The following is a 21709-nucleotide window of genomic DNA, read 5'->3' as shown; positions in this document are numbered from 1 at the left end:
TATTAATGTTTTGAAATATTGTCAACAAATTAGATAGCATAATGAAGAATATTTTTCCTATTTTAAAATAAGCATGAAATTCAAAGCACAGACATAAACCAAACTAAATACAGGGATTTTAACATATCTTTTTCTAATAGGTGGTTGAAATCCATCACTGCTTGCTAAGTCCTGACTGACTCACCAACCAGTGGTTAAATCCACTATTCTCATTCCAGCCTGTCTTATGCCTTATTGGTATTCTCCTTTAAATGTTTTCCATAGTTCAGTCTACTCACATTCTCAATGCCTGCAAACCTGAGCTATTTCTGTCTGTATGGGTATTCTGTAATGTCTGGTGTCTGTATTCTGTAGTTTCTACATATGCAAGAGAAGCAGACTAAGCCAGATTTCTCTGTGAAGTAAGCTAGCCTTATCAGAGCAGTATCTAATAATGCAGTCAAGTTATTTCACATCCAGATTGCATTTAGTGTTTCAAAGAAAAATCAGTCACAAGATCAATAATTTTATTTATATAATATTTATAATTAATATTAAACAGAGGAAGAAATTTAAATAACTAATTACTTAAATAATTGCACTACTAAATAAAATTAGTAAATGTTTAGAGCTAATTGTGCATTTTCACAAAGATAAATCATCTTAATGCTCAGGTTCATGAACAAAGGCAAACTTGGATTTAGACCACAGTGCATGCATACAAACTAATAAAATCATTAAACAGAATGTTAAGTGATCCACTGTACATTTTCCTTCCTCTCCTCAAATATAAAAAGCACATGATTTCTTTTTTTCAGTAAGAAAACCTCCTGACTTTTATTATAAAAAACAGGCTTTGGATGTTAATAAGTTTCTCTGGAATCCTGCGTCAAGCTCCCTTGGGATCTGTGGTGAGCTCATATTAGATTAGCATAGGCACCAATTTTAAATACTACCAGAGCTCTAGGCTGTGCATTTTCCTATGCCTTCTCCTCACTGCATTCCTCCTTCCCAGAAAATATTCTTTAGAAGAGTTTCTATAAATAAAATAAATTGAAGCTTTTAATGGTTTAATCAGTTTTCCACTCTTTTTACCAAAAATGGGCCAAATAAGAGGTCCCAAATTTTGTTAAACATATCATTCCATCTCACCACTTTATTACAAAAAAATTTCATAATAAGCAAGAAACCTGTCCACTTTGTAACAGTTAAAAAACCGCTGAAAGAATATATCTCAGCACAGCAAGGGGAAAAAGGACAGAGTGATGTGTGACTTTACTTAATGCCACTTGCCCCACAGTGGATTGTAACCAGGCAGCTGAAGGAAAGCATGCATACACTCTAGCTTTGATTAAAAAAACCTGCTAACTACAGGCTAACCACTGCGCTCCAGCTTTACCACTTTTCATTCTTTTAAAGAGATAGTAATTCACTAAATTGCTAGTGATTCTTAGACCCGAATGATAATTTAATTATCTAATTTAAGTAACAGGTTTTTGGTTCCAGTGGCATCAGAAAAGAGATTTCACAGTTAGCTATAAATCTTCAAGTATTATTGCTCTCTTAAGGCAATTACTGTACAGGAGGTTATAGAATTTACACACACACGATGGAAGAATTCTTACACAGTTTAAAAATCAGACCTTTTCTAGTGAAGACGGATAAAAATTTGATAAAGTTCTTAATGCAAAAAAAGGCTCAAGAGACCTTGAAGATTCATGCACTGGAGTATAAAACACTTCAGTATTAAAAATTCCACTGAGGGCAAAGACATCAATTAAATAAACAAAACAGAACAGTACTCCAGGCAACAGCATTCCTTACCAAATCACTCCTCAATAATACTCAAGATAGTTCTAGGTAAACACTCCACTAGCTGCAGAAAAAAATTTAATTGTTTTGAGACAAGATACCATTTGTTTACTTTGACTAAAATGGCCAAATAAAATTAGTCTGTATCTCATAAATATTTTGTATAATGGAGAGAGAAGACTTAAAAATAGCTTGACTCCAAGCTGCTTGATAGACAGCTGTGTGCATTTTAGAATTGCTTTATTGTTGCTGGTGGTGCTTCTGTTGCTTCACAGACTTTCATACTTCAAACTTAAATAAGACCCAGCTGTCCTTTCTATTTTAACTTCAAGGGCTCCAACTGAATCTTTATGCTTTACAATTACTTTTTAAAACAAAAAAATTCATCAGAATATAAATGGTTACAATTAAGCAGTGAAATTAAATGACATCTGACACAACAAGGAGTCTATCCTCCTGGAAACAGCATCAGGCAAGTACCAGATGGTCTTCAAGGAGACAGCAGCAGCCCAGAAGCAGAAGGTTTAAACACAAAAAAGGTGAGTAGAAGATAGATGTTCAACCCTTTTAAAAACTGAGAAACTCAGTTCTCCAGTCTCCAGTGAGCTTCCCCATCTCCCAATGAGTTTCCCCCTAATTTAGTTTACAACAGCAACATTGAAAAGACAAATACCCAACAAACAAATTTACAGAAACAGATGCCACCATGATTTTGTAGGTCTCCATCTACCAATGGATTTTTTTCATCTTCCTACTCAAGATAGTAAAATCACAAGTCTGAAAATTCTTTTAAATAAATTTTATGTAAGAAGAAGACAGATCACTCTACTTTGTACTACTAAGCATTAGGTAAATTTTCAAAGTCAATGATTAGCTTAGATCTCCTACCTACAAAATTTTCCAAGCAGCTCTTTATGAAGCAGTAGAAAACAGTGCCACATTTCAGATTACAATCTATAGACCTGGATATATACACCTTGCAAAAGAATTGCAAAAACCTTCATTTGGCACTTATCAGAGCCCCATGTCTTTGGCTCTCCACCAGAAGGAAAATGATATAATCCACACAAAATCTTGTCTTACTGGCTGCAAGTCATAACTTCAGAACTAGAAAAACTTACACACCATATTTAGCTTATTCTGTATCTTTTAAAGATCAAAATGTCAACACGGTATTTGCATACCATAACACCTGGGAATTATTTTAGAACAAATATTTCTATAACTGATTGCTCTAGGAAAGCTTTTTGCCAATGTAAAAAACCTAAACAACTGGAGTAAAATAGTTCAATAATTTTGATGGATCTCACTTCATCAGTCATGTGCAAGAACAGATATGCTGGTGAACAGAAAACAGTGCTACTACCAGCTCTCACATTTTCAAATGCCAGGTATATGAAGCTTGAGATGTAAGTTTGGAGGAAGGCTATAACTTAGACAAAAGCAAACAAAAAAACCCCCTCAACCTGGGCAAAGAACATTTTTGAAGGCTGAACCTGTACATCATTTTCCAGGGCTTATGCACTGGAAGTGTTTACTCTACAACTTGATGCTCTCTTGCACATCCATTTCCACAGCAACAGACAGCAGTGTGAGTGTATTTGTACCTATGATTCTTGCAGGTAACAAAGGCCCCACATTTAATCCATCTTTACTCACAACTAGAAGCCATGAATGAGTATTCCTACAATGTAGTCAATGCAACTGATTGCTGAGGCATTTAAGATTTCAGTGCAGCTAAAGAATTCAACTAGCAAGCTTGGTATATTTTTAAAACAGGAAACTAAAATGGAAAAAAAATTGCTGTCTGACTGATTTCCTTTTAAATCAGTATTATTTTAAAGTATTTTTAAAATAATATCAATTGGAGCATTAAATCACAGCAAGCTGAGCTATTTTTTGATTTCATAAAACACCTAGATAGAGCATTGCTTCCTTTATCATATTCTAACCAAAATATATATATTTTTTTAAGCATCACAATTTCACTCTTGAGAAGCATAAATAAACATACATATACATGTATTTCTGAAAGGTATTTCATGCAAATATGTTTAAGCATGGAGCTTGCCAAGAGATTCATAAATCAAAACTCTGCTGTACAGCTAGAAATTGTCAGAAGTGCAATAGTTTATAAAGGTTCATATGGGTCTATGCGGAAAATAAAAGTTACACCATTTTCTCACATGTGAAAGCCAACTTTTAAACAATAAACTCCTGAAGATGAATACTTCATTGATAAATGCACACACATACACTTTCAGCCAGTATGGGAAATACTGGGATTTGGAGCAACTTCTTTCAAGTTTAAGTGGTGGAGTGATCTGTTGGGAATTTAGCTGCTAGAAAATGGAAAAGTACAAAACCATGGCTAATTCCAAGTCCGGCACCTGCAAGATAGCAGTGTCCTTGGGCCTAGCTGTGGTAGGATAACAAACAGTGAAAGAGACATGAGAAAAAAGAGATGTAACCCCTAAGGAATGAGGAAGAGTTGATAGTATAGTTTAACCAATAGATTGCTTAGCTTACAGAATATTCATAAGCTTATTACTCGCTGGATAAGTGTCTGATGCTCTCTTCAATAAACGGAACTTGCTTATCACTCATATTGAGTGTCTGAGTCTCCCCTCACCGACAAATGGCTCGACCCTGACAAAGGCCTCATTTTTTCTCTGTAACAGTGATCCTGACCAGAAGAGCACTGCTCACCAAGACCTCTGTGATCCACTTAACAGCCAACCTGAGTAGCTCTGGGCTTGGGCTGTGCTGCCGAAATTCCTAAATTCCTTGGGTGCAGGATAAACCTAGGCAGCTGATTGTAGGAGAGGAGTCTACAGTCAGCTCCCACGTGACACCAGCAACTGAGCCACCTGTGTGTCCTCATCTTTTTGGGACAGGGCAGCACCAAGTTCTCACACAAACTTCCTTTATGATTGACAGCCACAATGAGTAAAAAGATATAGCAATAACTCAAACAATGGAAAGGGAAGAAACTCTCCTTATGCACAGTGTGCTGCAGGTGCATTCCCATAATCTGTGACATGTAAGATTATTTATACTAGTCTCTCTTTTCAGACTCAGCTCTTAATAAACAGCATTTTAGATCAACATGATAAACCTATGATGCTTTGAGTTCCCAATATGCAGTCAAAAGTTAATAATTTTCATTGAGGTGGAAGAAATGGAAAAATGGATGAAAAGTCGTCTTTTGATAAAGTTTAATTTGGTAAAATTCTCATTTATATTCTGAAAAAAGATGGATTCATTAATTTAATTAAGTGGGGAAAAGTCCAATGTCTTTCTTTGGAAACCTAAAAAGATATTTTGTCTCAGACAAACAAACAAAAAACCCTGGTGATTTGAATATTACAGGCTCCTCTCATGAATAGGAGACGTTGTTCCAACCCCTTCTATCCCCTCCATCCCTTCTTCCTCAAAAACGAAAAACTACCCAAAGTTCTGACACTTTCATTACAGGGAGGAGCTGGAATTAGGAATTTAATACTTTACCATTTACACTGAGACACTCTGAAAGATGCTTTACATTTGTTTGTTGCAATTTGCCAAGTACATTTATCCATATATATCAAAACTGAAATACTTACTGACACTTTAATAATGGAGTATTTTTCATTTAAGGTCTACACAACTTTATCAAGTTACAATTTTTTGACAGATGATAAAGTATTTTCAATCATTTATTTACACAATATTAGCATGGTAGTAAAAAAAATTCAAAACAAGAATTAATTCAGAAAATTTCAACAAAAAACCCAACGAGCTTTAAAAAAAAGCTGTTTTATGTGCTTCAGCACTGAGGTTACCTTGGCATACTTGTTTCTATTATTTATTATATATATTATTTTCCTAAATAACTACTTACCAGGAAAACCTTCAAAAGTGATTCTGTCCCCAGGTACCGCTCCAGGTGGAGGAGCCAGAATTTCCACTTTTTCTGGGGAGCTGGCACACATCACCATTGCTTGAGACACCACTCCTCTCATCTTCGCAGGCTTCAAGTTACAGAGTAGCACTGCCATCCGATTCTGCATCTTGGGGGGGGAAAACAGAAGGATGTGAGTACTGAAAATGGCACGTGGCTTTAGGGACTCCCATTATTTCATTAGAATGAAAGAATTACAGTGATGAGATCTTACCATGACAACTGAAGCGTAAGAGAAGCATGTAGCAACAGATTCACAATTTTAATGGCTGGACACTAGTAACATAACATCTAAACCCCCTAAGAGCTGGCCAGTGAATAAATGCTTAAATGCAACATATTTATCATGGAAATATAAAATATACAATTTATTAAATTAAAAACCAGGCGAGGCATTTCACTCTCATTCCACCTTTATGCATTACTAACAATTGCTTTAGTCCACTTTCAATACACCACTATTAAATAAACAATTTCTATTTAATGATAATAATAATTTAATGATGATAATAGTAAAAATAACAACAAGTCTACAAATTAGGCCCATAGGTAAAAAATTCTAAGTGTCTCCTGGAAGCTAAGAGGTCTTGTACATAATGAGCTCACTTGAATCTTAAATTTTATCTTAGTTAACCCAAATGCCTTGAGTGGTTTTTATTCACTGAAAATGGCTGTATATACTGAACACTGTATTTGTTAGTGCAAACATGCAAAATGTTTCTCTGTTTGTTGTTTTATTTTAATAATTACAATAGTAAACCAGAGAAAATACTTTGCTGAGGAAAAACTGCCAATATTTAGAGTCTAAAACAAACCACACTTTGAAATGGAATCAAAATTAAACCCTGAACATTCTTAAGAGACAAAGTAAGGATGTCTTAATTCCCATGTTACTAGTGCACATTATATAGAAGTATTTAATATTTCTAGATTTTGGTCTTTGTGCATCACAGTACAGACTTTGAACAAAACCAGCAGGATTAATAATTGATCAACTATTTCAAACACTGCATATTTTCCAAGGACAACACCTTAAAAAACAAAATTATAAATAGCCAAAATGAAGCAGTTATAAGAAAATGTTATCTTGCATCAGTTTCAAGCCAGCCCACCGACTGAAAATTTCTCAAGTTATTGCTATGAAAGTAAGTAGCACAAAACACAAAAAACAGTTGTAACATGCCAGTGACTAAAATGCAAGTTGTAGCATTATCTAGCACTGAATAACAATTAATGAATGAAAGGCTAATTATTGGGTGGACATCACAATGATCTAGAAAGAAAAGATTTCAAGGCATCTAAGTGGAGGAAAAGTTTCTGATACAAAAATCAGAGTATATAGTTCACAACAGATGTAACTGTAATGTATCCTCTTACAATGAATGGTTGGAGAATAGCATTTCTGGAGGATTATGGTGGCCTTTTCTCTTCTTGTTAAGTTTAAGAAACATTCCCTACATTCCTGTTCTTCACTTCTGCTCACTGACATGAGGTTCTCTTAGGTTAAAGAGGACAAGGTGACAAAAAGTGACACTGGAGAACTGCCTGAATTTCAAGAACAATTGCTTGAAACGGGTATTGATGCTAGGAACACAGAGATCCACTTCAAAAAGCCAAATGCAGTGGCAGAAAAGCTGTCAATTCCTTCTGACATTTCAGAAATTTCCCCATTGTCCCCAGCTGCTGAAAGAGCTCAGCAGTGGCACGGTGCACCTTGTGCCAAGATCCTTCCACATCCCTGTTACTTGTGACACAACTCATGACAATAGAGGGTGCAACTTCTGACATGGCTTCAGCATCACGTGAACAAAAACCACAGCATTTCACATATAAAGTGGGCATGTCAGAAGTTTTCACACCCATAAATAACTTGCACTGCATACTGAAATGTTAGTAAAGATACATACTGTGTTTCCTAACCAAAAGTAAAATCAGATGATACAAATACTACAGCCTCAAACACTGCTAAATTACCACATCAAACACCAAAATCATAAACAGCTGAATTTTTTGTGAAGAAATTTATGGCTATGGTCCTTGATCTGATGTATATATTTTTATTTCAATATATGGCAGTAGAGACATGCCAGGCCTTCAGATTTTTGAACACTTCAAAAAACACAAAAAGATGGAAGCTTGCCCCTAAAAATTTACTGTCTTAATAGAGACTTGCCAAAACCGAAACCAGACACGCAAACAAAAATGCTCTCAAAGAACGTGCAAGGATGATCCCTAATTCTCTGTTAATGAATACTTCAGATTATTTTTCCACTCAGAAAGAAGGTTAAAAAGACTCCTGCTGCCATTTCATTCTGTACACTTGATGTTTCTAAGTATATTTAGAATGGCTTTTAATGTTTTCCTCTACATGCTTTCTTGAAAGCAGACTGCTAAAATGCAATCAAGTTGAGATTTTGCCCAGTGCAAATCGAGTAAGTGGACACCATCAGCTGATCAGTGCAGAATAGTTACTCTATTCAGGTGGGTTTTTTTGGTTCAGTAACTTTCTGTAGCATAAAAAAAAAAATAAATCACAATTTTAATTGTTTCCTATGCTTGCAGTCTTCCATGGGGACAGTGTGCAAATAAAGACTGAAAAGACATTTAAGAAAGTGGAGCTTTTTCCAGGCTAAGATCAATTCCTTCATGATCCATTTTGCAGTTGCTCTACACAACACCGTTTTAAATGCCAAGCTTGCATTTGAATTCAGGAACAACCTTTAGTAAACTCCTCTCACCCTCCAGAAGAGGTGTGAAAGGAAAACTAAATCTTGAAGTCTCAGGTTGTTCAAAGGCACCCACAAACCATCTGTGTCAAACACCAAAGCGTATCAACTGAAAAAAGCATGGACACAGATTCTGTTCTGCACAAGGAAGTAAAAGTATGCATTTTGTATTCCACTGTTGTTTAAGCTATTCATTGCCAGCTAAGTTGAATTTACATGCTCTCTGCTTTACTTCATGCCAAATATTTCAACAAGCTATAAAAGAGAATTGGAAGGAAAAGGTTTCAAAAGTTTGGATCATACCAAAAAGGTTACTATGGCTTCTCTACTACATAGTAGGAAACCTAAAGGAAGAGTAACATCTGTTTAGTTTAGGAGTTCGGTGCGCACTGATGGCAGAGGAATTGGAATAAGATCCCAGGATAGAAGTTTCTGCCATCAGAAACTGATTTGGGGTAAGGGTACTTCTCTGGTTTCTGGCAAATGTTATTAAGTATTACTTCCATCTGCATTTTATTTTTGTTTTCATGACTGTACAAATCTTTTAGCAGAATAAAAACATATCCTATAAACAGATGAATGCCTTAAGATACTTTAGGAAAGGAAAAGCTATCAGTAAATAATTTTGTCAATACCTTATCCAGAGGAACATGTTTCACTAAACCGCTGACAACAGTCCTTGGGCTTGCTTCACCAACATCCACTTGTTCAACATACAGAGTGTCTGCATCTGGATGCTTTTCAGCACTAATAATGCAGCCAACACGAAGATCCAGACGAGAAACATCTACAGGTTTCGCATCGCCACTTCCAGCAGCTGGCTGCTGTTTCTTCTCCTTCTTTTCACCTATTAGAGAACATTTTGTTCCATGAAATAAACATTAAAAAAGCACAACTAATGTATATGAATACTGAAAGGGAAAAGTGAGCTACAGTCTCAGAAACAGGCATAAATTCTGTGCAAAACACAAAAGAATAAAGAGTTAGCACCTCTGTTACCAGTTTCCAGTGGTGAATTATCGTTCACACTTCCATTTATGTCATTACCTAAACTTATTACCACCTTCTGTTTGCAAAGTCACCCTGAATTTAAGTGTAGCTAATGTGTGACACACATACTCTGACAAAGGCCACATGAATTACCTGATCATCCCTTTCAAATAATTAGCAATTACCAGTAAGCCTTGCCATGGTGTTTCAGCAGCAAAAGGAAACTTGAGAATCACAGTCCAAAGGGTTATCAGTGCTTATCAGCATGGTACACAGCCACGAGCTGTGAGGTCACTGCAGCTGCACTGCTCCAGCTGCAATGCAACACTTCAAGATGACATTAGCCAAAATTCTGCACTTCCCAAACACAAGAGTGCATGAAAATGCTCATGGCTTATGAGATGCCCCTGGTGTGGTGCCTTTACCCCGTTGATCATCACAGAAAAGACTGTGTAGTATAAAACAATATTGAAGCAAAACTCCCCATACTCAGCTGCTTATATAAATCATGGAATCATAAAATATGCAATATTCCTTTCAAGATGAGCAAGTTACATGCAGTTTATAGATAAGACTGTGCTGTTTTGGAGACATTAAAGACTTGTTTAACAGCTATAATCTCTGGGTGATTAAAAAAATCTAAGATGTGCTTACCTTAAATAAACATATTCTGTTATTATTATATTATATATATTATTAATATATACATATTAATGTAAACTAAACTCCCTTCTTAATGGAGCAAAAAAGGTAAAGTGGACACAATGTGCAATTTGATTTCATTCATAATTCTTCTAGTACAGGCATGAAATGAAATGATACATTCAATAATAAAAAGGCAAATTTTTTAATATAAGCAACAGCTCTTCAAAAATACTTGCTCATTTATGATGAAAAGCTCTAGTGATTTGGGTTTTTAATGTAATTGACAATTTGATTAATAAAATCAGTTGTATATTCCATAATATAAGAGACACTGGATAAAAATCCCAATCAAAATAGCTAACATATAATACCTAAGATCATTTCAAAGACCTGCTAAGTTTATCCTTGGTATAATTCCACACTGTTCTCCATGACATTCTTCTACAAGAGAAATGAAACCTTTCCTCAAAAGAGAACACAGCAAACGCGTACACAGTGTATATACATACAGATACATAAAAAATATCCATTTCAATGCCACAGGCTAAGGAAAAAAACGCACTCCTCTGGCCAGTGTCAGAGTCAGTCCAGAATCCATTTACAGAGAAATCATACAGATAAGATTTGCAAGAAGCAGAACAAAGAAGATGAAAATAACCAGAAAGGAAAGAGATGACATAGGTGACAGAAAGCAAAGGGATTTGAGATAGTCCATAATTTCATTAATTTCTAGACTTAAAAACCAATTTTACGTATTGGTTACTTCAAATGTTAAATGCAACACCTACAACAGATGCTGAACTCCACAGAAACAGCCTGTGCAGGACTACTATTTAATGTTTGTGCTATATTTCAGCATAAGACAAAAGTGTAACACTGCTTTCCATATGAGATGAGCGGAGTTGGTCAAAGCATCATCAACACCAAATGTGTGGGTTTAACCCCTGTTTGGGCCATTCCCTTACAAGGAGGACTTGATAATGCTTGTGGGTCCATTTCAACTCAGAATATTCTGTGATCTGTGTTTGTCTGACTGAACTTAAGCTACTTGTATTGTACTTTCCCTCATCATATATAGAAAGTTTTATTTTTCCTTACTAACTGAATGTTTGCTCTGTAGCTGCTGAATACTTGAGGGAAAAATTTAATTGCCTGCTATGACATGCGGCCTCTGCTTTTGTATTTACAACTCTGTGGAATATTAAGGTGTCAAAGGCTGAAATACATTAAAAAATATAAAATAGCTTATAAGTAGCTGTACAACTCACCAGGAAAAAAAGGAATGTGCACTATCATAATACCCAAATTCTGCAAACCTGTACAAATCTAATCATAGCAAATTAATAATAATCCGCATAAGAGAATGATTGCAAAACATAGTAAGTTACAAGATACACTTGCACAGAAGTACAGGCGTCCAACAGACATGCCTTGTTTTTTGCTGGTGGTGTTTTTTTAAATGAGGAAGTGCAGTCACATTAAACAGAATTTGGCATGTATCCCATGCAATGAAGACTGTAGCTTACCTGACAACCATCATTAGCTTCAAGTATTTTCAAGATTTAAGAGCTAGCACGACTCTTCCTACTGTAGCTGTATGAAAGCTTTTTTCCCTCAAAATCATGCAAAAGCACTTGCATAAATTAAATACCTCAACTGCCTATCAGAGATAAGAAAAATACCTTTTTTCTCTACTTTTTCTTTCTTTTTCTTTTCTTCCTCTTCACCTTTAATTTGATCTTTGGAACCAGAAGATGCTGTAACTGCTGTAGGTTGTGGAACATTCTCCGAAAACGAAGCTGTAGAAAGGGTTGTACCAGTAGGAACTGCAACCTGCTTTACTAAAATCAAAACCACAAAAGTTAGGGGCAGCACCAGAACTTAGAACACTGACATTTCTAAATGTACAAGGTAGATGAAAAAGCAGAGAGAACTGAAAATTTTGCTTAATATACTAAACCACAACCGCTAAGTAGTGGACCACATTACAAAACACGTTTCAGAACTTAATCTATATATGATTATTATGATCAATAAAAACAAAGTGTTTGATTACACATTTTTAAATGCGAAAAAGTCCTAAATACAAGAAAATATATAAGCAAACAGCATCTCTTTTTGTAGCTGATTTCAACATCTAGTTATTTTTTTTACCAATTCCCTATTTCCCATTTGTTTAGTTTCAGTTTATAGCTACTAGCTCTTGTTATAATGGAGACTATTGCATAAGTGAGTTATGCACAAAAGCATTTTTATAGCATATTCAGATCATCCATCAACTCTTATGATTAACTTAAGAAACTGAGCCTGAATAAAAAAAAATTACCTGCAGCCCTAATGTGATCTGCTGATTTCTCTTTTCTCTAAATTCTCCGTATTACCTTCAACAGCTCTTTTTAAACTGCTGATACAGTTTAATTCTGTAATTCAGTTTAATACAGTAATTCTGGAGATTGCACTATCAGTCTTACCAGACGGAAGCGTAAGAAGCACCTCTCTTCTACATTCTGCTCTTCAAGAATCTCATTAAGGCTTTTAAGCCAATAATTGTACAGGGTAAGCATCATCAGTGCACTAGGCAGTACCATCAAGGTTCCCTTTCCCAAGCAAGGTTAGATGAGAGGATCTTTTCAAGTTCCTTTCAATCCTTTCAATGTTTTATCATTAACAACTGAAACATCCTTCTGGTGTCACCATGACAGAATTCTCCATTCAGAATACATAAACTGAATACATGCTTTGTTTTTCATTTCAGATATCTAACTTTCCTGAAGAACTGCACTTTGTTAGTTGATGCCTGTCCTCTTCAACACACAAGTGATTTGCACAAATTATATTCTTATAAACAGCCTTCTAAAATAATTTGAATATGAAATTTGCTGTACCAACAACCACTTGCTTGCTAGCTGAGGAAAGTCTTTGTTTCTCAGGTTTTTGAAAAAACATCTTGTGATATTTTTGATCTTCCATGTCCATCTAATTTCTGTGCTTAACTACTTAGTCCCTTCAGATCTAACAAACATCTAATCCCTTCAAAAGAAAAGATCTGAATTTAGTCCTACTACCACTTAGATGAACTAGCTAACTAAAGGAAGATGCACACCAAGTATTTCCTCTGCCATCTTGGACCAATATACCTTCAGACCTTTCTCAAGCACAACAGATTCTGTGGAATATCCCACACTTGTCAAGAACTGCTGCAGACTAAAAGGCAACTGAGAAATATAAGTAATGGTTTGGTTTAGTACATGAAAAGGCTTTATTGGTGTCCAAAGGAGAAAAATAATTCTCTGTATTCACATGTTAATCTTTTTGAAGACTGAACGTGCTTTTACACCAGTTAAGCATTCAGTGAAGTTAAATGCCAGCATCCAGATACACTGGATACTATCTTACACAATTTAGAATTCTGATAGCATGGGTTAATAGCAATAACTGTTGAGGGCAGAAAAGGACTTTTTGGCAATAAATTTAAAAGACAACAGTGTATCTGAAACACTTCAGTTTTGGGGTTTTTTCCTTCTTTCCTTTTTTTTTTACTATGAAGTACATAATGATGGTATAAACTGAATAGAACTACATATAGGAGTGCAAAGAAAGAGTAAGTCCAATGGAAGGCTGGTCTAAAGCACAGAATCATAAATTCAGAACACATTGTTTATAAATTTACATAACCACAGCTTTCCTAGTAAGTCCCTGACCATCTGTACTTTTCACCATGGCTTGATCTTTCCATACTGATTTTTCAGTCATGCTAGATTAAAGCCAGAAGAGTTAGACATGTAGCAATTTCTACAGAATTACAAGGAGTCATTGTCATCAGTGAGGTTCATGGCCTATTATGCAAGGCACTGAACAAAAAAATACAAAGAACTAGTTCCATGTCTGATTAAATTTAGTATACAGATCTGTCAGACCAGCAGCTTATTAAAATGCTGAATATTAAAACGTTGGAAAAAGTAATTTTTCATAAGCATGGAATCAGGGAAAATCCAGAATTTGTAAGAAGTACCATAGAGTCACATGCAGAACAACAAAACTCAAGATAGTTTTGTGCTAACTACACCAATTTGCATGAGAGTAGCACTTTTTTCCCCACCTCCATTTCGAATTTCAGCCTGAATCAGCTCCTGTTTCAACCCTTCAATTTCTTTCTTCAGTTTAGCATTTTCTACACGGAGCTTCTTCTCTTCTCGGAGAGATGCTTGCAAGACTAGAGTTGACACATTAAAAAAAAAACCAACAGGTTTCAGTAACTAGCATTGATCACTATGGACACAAAGCTATGTTTTTAAAGAAAACTGAAACATGGTGAGCCAAACAGCACAAAAGTGAAAAATTTCAAGGAGTATATAATCAGAAATACTTAGGAATTATTTTCTTTGTTGTTGAAATAGACATTTTAACAATAGTTATATAATCTGCCTCTCAATATACTATCTTCTCAGTCCCCTAAACAGAATCACAAGAAAAAACTCTGAGAAACCTACAGAAAAACCATGATGATCTTTGTAATAGAGAGCATCTTTGTTCATTGATACAGCTGAATACAAAAGATCAAAACTGAAGCTATGACACTCTTGAGAGAATGCCATAGGTGTGAAAATTCAGGATAAGGCATAGTCTTGTATTCTTTCCAACTCCTTTTCTCTCTTCAAATGGAATCATGTTCTATCAAATTTCCATAATTTATGTTTTAATTCTTCCTCATCCATACCTCTTCTATTTCAGAATAAGCATCTTCAAAAAAACCCAAACCAAACGAGAACAAAACCCCCACAGCCCACACAACAGTCAAGTGGGGCTACGATTGCAAGGTTTATCTTGGAGAACTTGAAATGCTTTAAAGGCTGACACACCAAACATTCTCATTTTCTCCTATGTGCATTTACTGTTAACCATCTGGTTAATAGGTTTAGCATAAGATAGATAAATCCTTACTGGCTTTTTCCTTGAGCAGGGCAAGTTGCTGCTTGAGGTACTCAATAACTTGATCGGCCTCAGCACCCTTCTGCTCCAGTCTGCTCAGCACTGCATTGTTGGCTGCCATCTTTACCAAAAAACGGGATAAAAACCTAGACAAAAAACAGCCTAAAATTAATGACTTCTTAAAGTAATAATACTATTATCTCTTACCATGTCAAGCAGTTCTCAAATCAGTTGCTGAACAAAAAAATTTGCTAAGTGAAAAGCTGGGCTCCTACCTCCTAACGCAAAGTCCAAACAAAAAGCAACGTTAAACAGAATTTGATGTTTGACAGCTGCTTTCAAGTGTTTTGAAAGAAAAGCTATTTTTCTTCCCAGCAGAAAATGTGTTCTTCCTTCACGAAACAGGGAAAAGGTGGGGGGGCAGCGGGGGTGGGGGGGATGTGGAAGGAAATAAAAGGGGAAAGATTGGACAGGAAAATACTGTATCCTGGGCTTAACTAAAAAAAATTAAGTGTATATCAAAATTTATTGAGACTAAGAAAATGGAATCATGCCACAAAAATTTCCAAATGTTTCCAATAAATCCATTCAGAATATACTGAATACTTCATACATTGTGCTTATGCATATATTAAGACTTTACTGTTTTAACAGTCATAATTCACAAGTATTTTAACTTATCTCAGATAAAAACAACTTTTATTAGAAGTTTACACTTCAGAGTTATTTTAGCACCAATTTTGACTATTTGATTTTGCACCCGCTGAAATCGAAGGGCCAGCACACAGATAACAAAGAAGCAGGGAACACAAAAGATCAGCAAAGAGCAAAAATAAATGCTGTCTAACCTTTTATGGTATTCACCATTTACTAGTGTTTCACAAATGTTCCAGAATGTAGTTATGCCTTGTGTACAGCCTTTATTTTTTGAAAGCTACCATATCTGGCCTACCTTCCTTCTCAGGAACATTTACGTCTAAACACAAGAGCTCAAATAATGGCAACAGAATGATGAAAAACAGTCACAATCACTCCTATCTGTAGCAGAGAGTGCTTTTTCCCTCCCACTCAGTATATAAATGAGAAAAGAATCTGCACTAACAGCTGCCTCTTCTGTAAATCAAGAAAACTGGTTACAGGTGGGAAGAAAAGATCTTTACAAGCAATGGTGATCTAATTCCTGTGAGGTGATTCAATTCCTGTAAATTTGTCCATGAGCTGCAACAAATGAAAGAACTGGTAAGAAAATGGCAATCCAGGCACATATATTGGCTCCTCAACTTTATCAAAATACAGAAATGTCTTTTCTCATATCAAATTGGCAGATAAATTCATATTTTATTCCAAGACTATTGTAACACTATGATCTAAATCTGGTTTTAACATACAAATAATATTCCCTATTGGGATATGCAACAAAAGTCATGCTGAAGAAAAAAGAGATTAGGAATAACTGAAAGGTGAACAGCTACAATCACACTCATGCCAGGGCTAACATACTGTCTCTGCTGCACTCTAAAAATCAACACATGTTTTAGATCTGATCTTACATTATAAATAACTCAAATGTCCACAGGAATACATTTAAATTTAAAAAAATAATAGTAAAAACCCCAGAAAACTAACTACAATTATTCTGGAATAGTGTATTTAAAAGGAATAGTGTATTTAAAAGTTCCCAGAGTAAAATTCATAAAGCCAGAGAGAGGTGTAATAGACAGATGATGCATGGGGTATCTTGAAATGTGATGCAGGAACCAAAATCCTGCCTTCTTTGCAATGCAATACAAACAAAGTCTGTTCTACAGAACACACTGTTTCACTTAAAGATGCGAGAGTATTATGGCCATCACACCTTCCACTCATCCACAACAGATTTTTCTTTTAAAAGAAAGAAACTCTCTTGGAGCAAAGAGCAGAAAAATCTCTCCAGGACAACTAAATTAATTTTTATATTCAAATTAATGTCTGCTAACAAGAAAATAATTTTGTTTTCATGGGCAGACTGAAAACAGAAAGTTTCAAAAAGGAAACCAGTGATTCCAATAAGCTCCTAATTGAGATGTCAAATGGAAACAGACATAAAACTATTATGGCACAACACAGCATAATACAAAGCCTAGGATATTACAGTCTGCATACCAGTAAGATTTCTTGCAGGCTACAAATTCTCTCAGGGGAACACAATACTAACAGTGGAAACTTTTCCAACAACAACAAAAATGCTACTAAAACTTCAAAGTGAATAGAACTGGTACATTTTATAGATTTTAGCCAAGTTGGCTAATGAACTGAAGATCTGGAAATGAAGTTACATGATTACAATTTTCCCACTTGTCAAATAAATTTCTATAAAGCCAGTATTGTAACAATAACACAAAGGAATAGGTATTTCCGATGCTAATATGGAAAGGCAACAGGCTGAAATGAACTGCTGCAGGAACAAGCACAGGAACCCGTACAGCAGAGTGATAAAATTGTATCCAAAAAGGGCACATGAAGGAAAAAAAGTAAGATCCACCCTTTATTATAGAATACAAAACACACTAAAAATATGAGAACTGCAACAATCAAAAGTTACAGTCAATTTTCTTTTTTTCTTTTTCCACCTTTACTCTCTTTTCTTTGCCTTCCACTATCTTATCACCCTAACACAAAAAAATCCTAAAAAAACCTACCCTTATTGGTGATACACAAACTAAAAATTAGAAAGAAAACCAGAAATAATATAGCTTAAAAACCAGATCACAGCTTACTGCATATATATTCTGACCTGCTTAGGAAAAAATGTCCCAAAGAGCAACTGAAAGTAAAGTCACTTCATCCAATCGTGCCTAATGAGCTCCTTTCCCTTGCTTTGAAAAACAGGTATGGTGTATTTACATTCAGACTTTCTGGATAAGTCCTTAAGTTACCTGCTTGCTTAGCTAAGGGAAACTGGTTTATCTCAGACCTCTGGGGACTGCTGTGTTATTTGCAAGACACTCAGGACCACTCCAAAACCCACTTGCTCACTCAGTGGAACTCAATCTTGAAATGAAGGACTCAAGCTGTACAGCTATTCATCACAGTGCACACCAACACGAGAGCTGTTTCATTTCTCATCATTCCACCTGAGGATTAAGAGAGTTGCCCATGTTTTTTTTTAAACTGAAAGCACTGCCTGATGCCATCTTCTAAGTAGCTGCAGTTTCCTTGCAGGAGAAAACAGGCACTATCTTACTTTGCTGCTCAAAAACAAGTAGTGTGGAAGTGTCCCCAAAGTGGCAAACTCTCTATAACAAATCAAGCCTTCTCATAAAAGTACAAATTATCCCCAAATTTTAACACATTTTACAAATACTTTATCAACATTGGCTCAACTTTAAAATATATCAAAATCAAAAACTGAAAATACAAAAGATGCTAAAAATGTAAATCTGGTTGTACCTTACTTTTTAATGCTGTTGATTGCTAAAAAAAAGCCAAAATCCTTATAAAATTAATGACAAAATTTAAAACTTAAAACTCTAAAAATTAGTGTTGGAATCTATCCATAGTCTGAACATAGACCCAATTACTTTCCACTATTGGAAAAGCAACCACTAAACAGAAAAAAACCAAAACAAAACCACAAACAAACAAGCAAAATAAAAAACAACACCTGAAACTGGAAAACCATTGATTCCTAAAGCCTAAAACAATTAACTCTGAGCATTCCTTTTTCCAGCTGGAAGTTTTAAAAAGCTCAGTACATTGAAGCTCTCAGCTTTTTCTTACAGTGCTTTGCCATTATCAACACAAAAAGATTACAACTGCAGATTTAACCACAAGTGCCTCCTTCTCCTCTCTTCCTCTCTCTCCCCCGTACACGTTAATTCCTCCACAGTAAGAGGGAAAACTTTGACAGCCCACCACACCTGGACAGCATTCTCCTCCGCATGGAGCGCTGCTCTCACCCACTGCTGCTCTGTGCTTGCCATGGAGGAATCAAGAATTCCTAGAGCAAAGCTAATTCCATTCACCTTTAACAAAGAGTAGGAAACAACCACACAAAGGCCCAGGTGGCATTTTCTGTGAGGCACATGTTTATGGTATGTTAATGAGTGCCAACCGAGATCTAAGATTTTATTTTCTCACAAGAGGAAAAAAAAAGATCTGACATGCTGGCTTTTCAATTGAGATTATCTGTTCAAATCAAACAGAATCAGTGGCATATTCTAAAAGTTATCAACACCACAAAGGTAATTTCTCCAATGCTAACTAAAGTTCAATAATTTAAGCTACATAAAAATACTTAATGTTAATTCCTCTTCCTAAGCTTTTGGTCTTAAATCCTAAGGAGATGTCAAATTAAACTCTTTTTCTTCCTTTGCAGAATTGTGGCCAATTTGTATAGCAAAGTCTGCTACTCTCTGTAAAAAGACCGAGTACCATCACTTTGTTTCTACAAGAAGTGTGTTCAAAGCCTCCTATCCGAGCATCTTTTCTGTGTATGGTCCTTTCTGGCACACAATCTTACAAAAACCCATAAACATAACAGAATGTGCCAGCTGTTTGCCAGACTCTGCTTTCCTGTGCTGTGCACTTCTATGAACTGTGAGGATACAGTGAACCAGATTTGAGAATCTCACATCACACCTTTTTATTCTGCAAGGTAAGGAGCAACAGTTAGCAGATCAAAACAGAAGAAAGCAGACTAGAAGTATGTTTTCTTTGGCTGAACCAAAGTATCACTGCAACTAGACAACTGTTGTAACTCATCCCATATTTTCTCATCTTGGAGAACTGAGACCCACGCTTTATAAATCAATTATTTCTTAAAGGTTCCTTCTAACTTCTGATAAAATATTCTAGGCCTGATGCTGTCAGCACCTTTTGGTAAGATTTAGAATACCTGATTTGATGAGTTCATATTTTTGGAAGAAAAAATTAAGACAGTTTTTAGTTCTCAAATCTCCGAAAATTTAAGCTATATAAAAAATCCAAGCCAAAACACAAGAGAGCTACAACTAATTAGTTCTGAGATCAAATCTGAGTTTTGACTTGATCACCCTCAAACTTCACTCTAAGTAATGCAAAGAAAATCAGCAGCAATTCCCCATTTGTCTTAGGGAAGCAATGGCCTGAAACACTTTGCTACAAATTTTCAGTTAGACAGTTCTATTGCTAGGACATTTTGGAAATCAGGTACATTTAGTAAGTTTCATCACTACCACAAAAAAATTGATATTTCACTAGCTTTATATCTGTTATATGTTGTAAAACACAATCATGCTCTTATACCCATATATCCCTTCTCAGGAAATGAAGTTCCAAAAGATCATGTGATTCCACCCTTAACAGACAGAAAACAATCATATTTACATCTTGGAAATATAGGTTTTCCACAGTTTTATGTGTGGCAAAATATAATTCCTCAATAAAAAAAATTACTCAATTACAAAAAAAAAATCCTCAGTTAAAAAAAGTCAAATATAGAGCAATTCACAAACAGTTTCAAAAAAATGTGCCTTTTAAATCCATATACAAATAGGCAATGTTATCAATAACAACCAATATAATGCTGAGAAAGAAAAGAGAAGAATTTTAAGTATTAGTTATTTCTGCATTGCATTACTATCAAACCCATCATTTACTTGTTATAATGGAGCAAAAAAAAAGACATAGTGCACTAACACTTAAATACCATTTCAAGCACACTTGAGTCATGCACATATCAGTGAAGATTTGACTACCAGCTCAACTCTCTTTCAGAATTAAGTTTATTGTTAGCACTGTAAGGGAAGAATGTATATTTCCTAAATAGCACAAAGTTCACACATCTAAAAGTACAATCCAAGGCCTTAAGCAAATGTGTGTAAGTATTCAAAATGTACATGGTCACCCAGGTCCTTCTCCACATATGGGAAAGGAGACATATCAAAATATTTTTTGGCAGAACAATGGCAAACACTTGAAAAGCAACAGCAAAATTTAAAAAAACAACAACAATAAACAAAACAAACAAAAAACAGCCAAACAAAAAAAAAAGACGCCCAGAAAACATACAAACAAAAATCACTCCCAAAAGAAACAAAAACAACCCACAAAAAATTTTTAAAGTCAAGAAATAAATCAACAAAACAAAACTCCTAACCCCAAACCCAAACCACAACTGGTCAGGTTTTGGGGTTTTTTTCCAACATTTGAGCAGTATTGTTAGATTGCAGTATAAAACGTTGAAACCTAGAAATTATCAAATGAATCATCATGGAACCTGATTTTTGACTTGCAGTACTAGACCAGCAGTTCCCTGCCAGGTACTAGAGATATGGGTACTACAAAAGATGAAATTAATTTCTAACTACTACCCTGGTATTTTTCTAAAAAACTTTTTTTATCCTAAATTTTATTAGAAAAATTTTATTTTTCTAAAAAAGGAATGGTCTTTTGAATATGAACAAAATGAAGTTACAGCCTAAAGTATTAAGAGAGTGTTACAAAATACATCAGCACAGCTTTAAAGATTCCAAATTGCAGAAAGGCATCAGATCTTGTCATCCTTTCTCCCCAGATAAAGGATGTATGATGCTGTAACTGGGGCTTTAAACAGTCAAACAACCTGGTTCGTTGGGGTTTTTTTTCCATTTACCTCTTAAATACAATTTATTATGCATTCCCTGTCTATAAGCTTCTGTGTGGTCAGTATTGAAAGGAATTTGCC

At 35.3% G+C, this 21709-nt stretch overlaps 1 protein-coding gene across 2 annotated transcripts in view; it reads right to left on the bottom strand.

Annotated features, from left to right (window-relative positions):
* AIMP1 (aminoacyl tRNA synthetase complex interacting multifunctional protein 1) overlaps window positions 1-21709 on the bottom strand; it is a 32048-nt gene that overhangs the window by 998 nt on the left and 9341 nt on the right. For both annotated transcript variants that reach the window (XM_064710927.1, XM_064710926.1), the window contains 5 exons: window positions 15037-15170; window positions 14195-14308; window positions 11778-11936; window positions 9096-9307; window positions 5675-5843 (listed from right to left, as the gene is read on the bottom strand). In XM_064710927.1, coding sequence (XP_064566997.1) covers window positions 5675-5843; window positions 9096-9307; window positions 11778-11936; window positions 14195-14308; window positions 15037-15170 — 788 coding nt within the window. Of the gene's footprint in view, window positions 1-5674; window positions 5844-9095; window positions 9308-11777; window positions 11937-14194; window positions 14309-15036; window positions 15171-21709 lie in introns of those variants that run through there.

Source organism: Zonotrichia leucophrys, chromosome 4 (assembly GCF_028769735.1).
Source record: "Zonotrichia leucophrys gambelii isolate GWCS_2022_RI chromosome 4, RI_Zleu_2.0, whole genome shotgun sequence".
Lineage (NCBI taxonomy): Eukaryota > Metazoa > Chordata > Aves > Passeriformes > Passerellidae > Zonotrichia > Zonotrichia leucophrys.
This window is presented reverse-complemented; position numbering and strand designations above follow the sequence as displayed.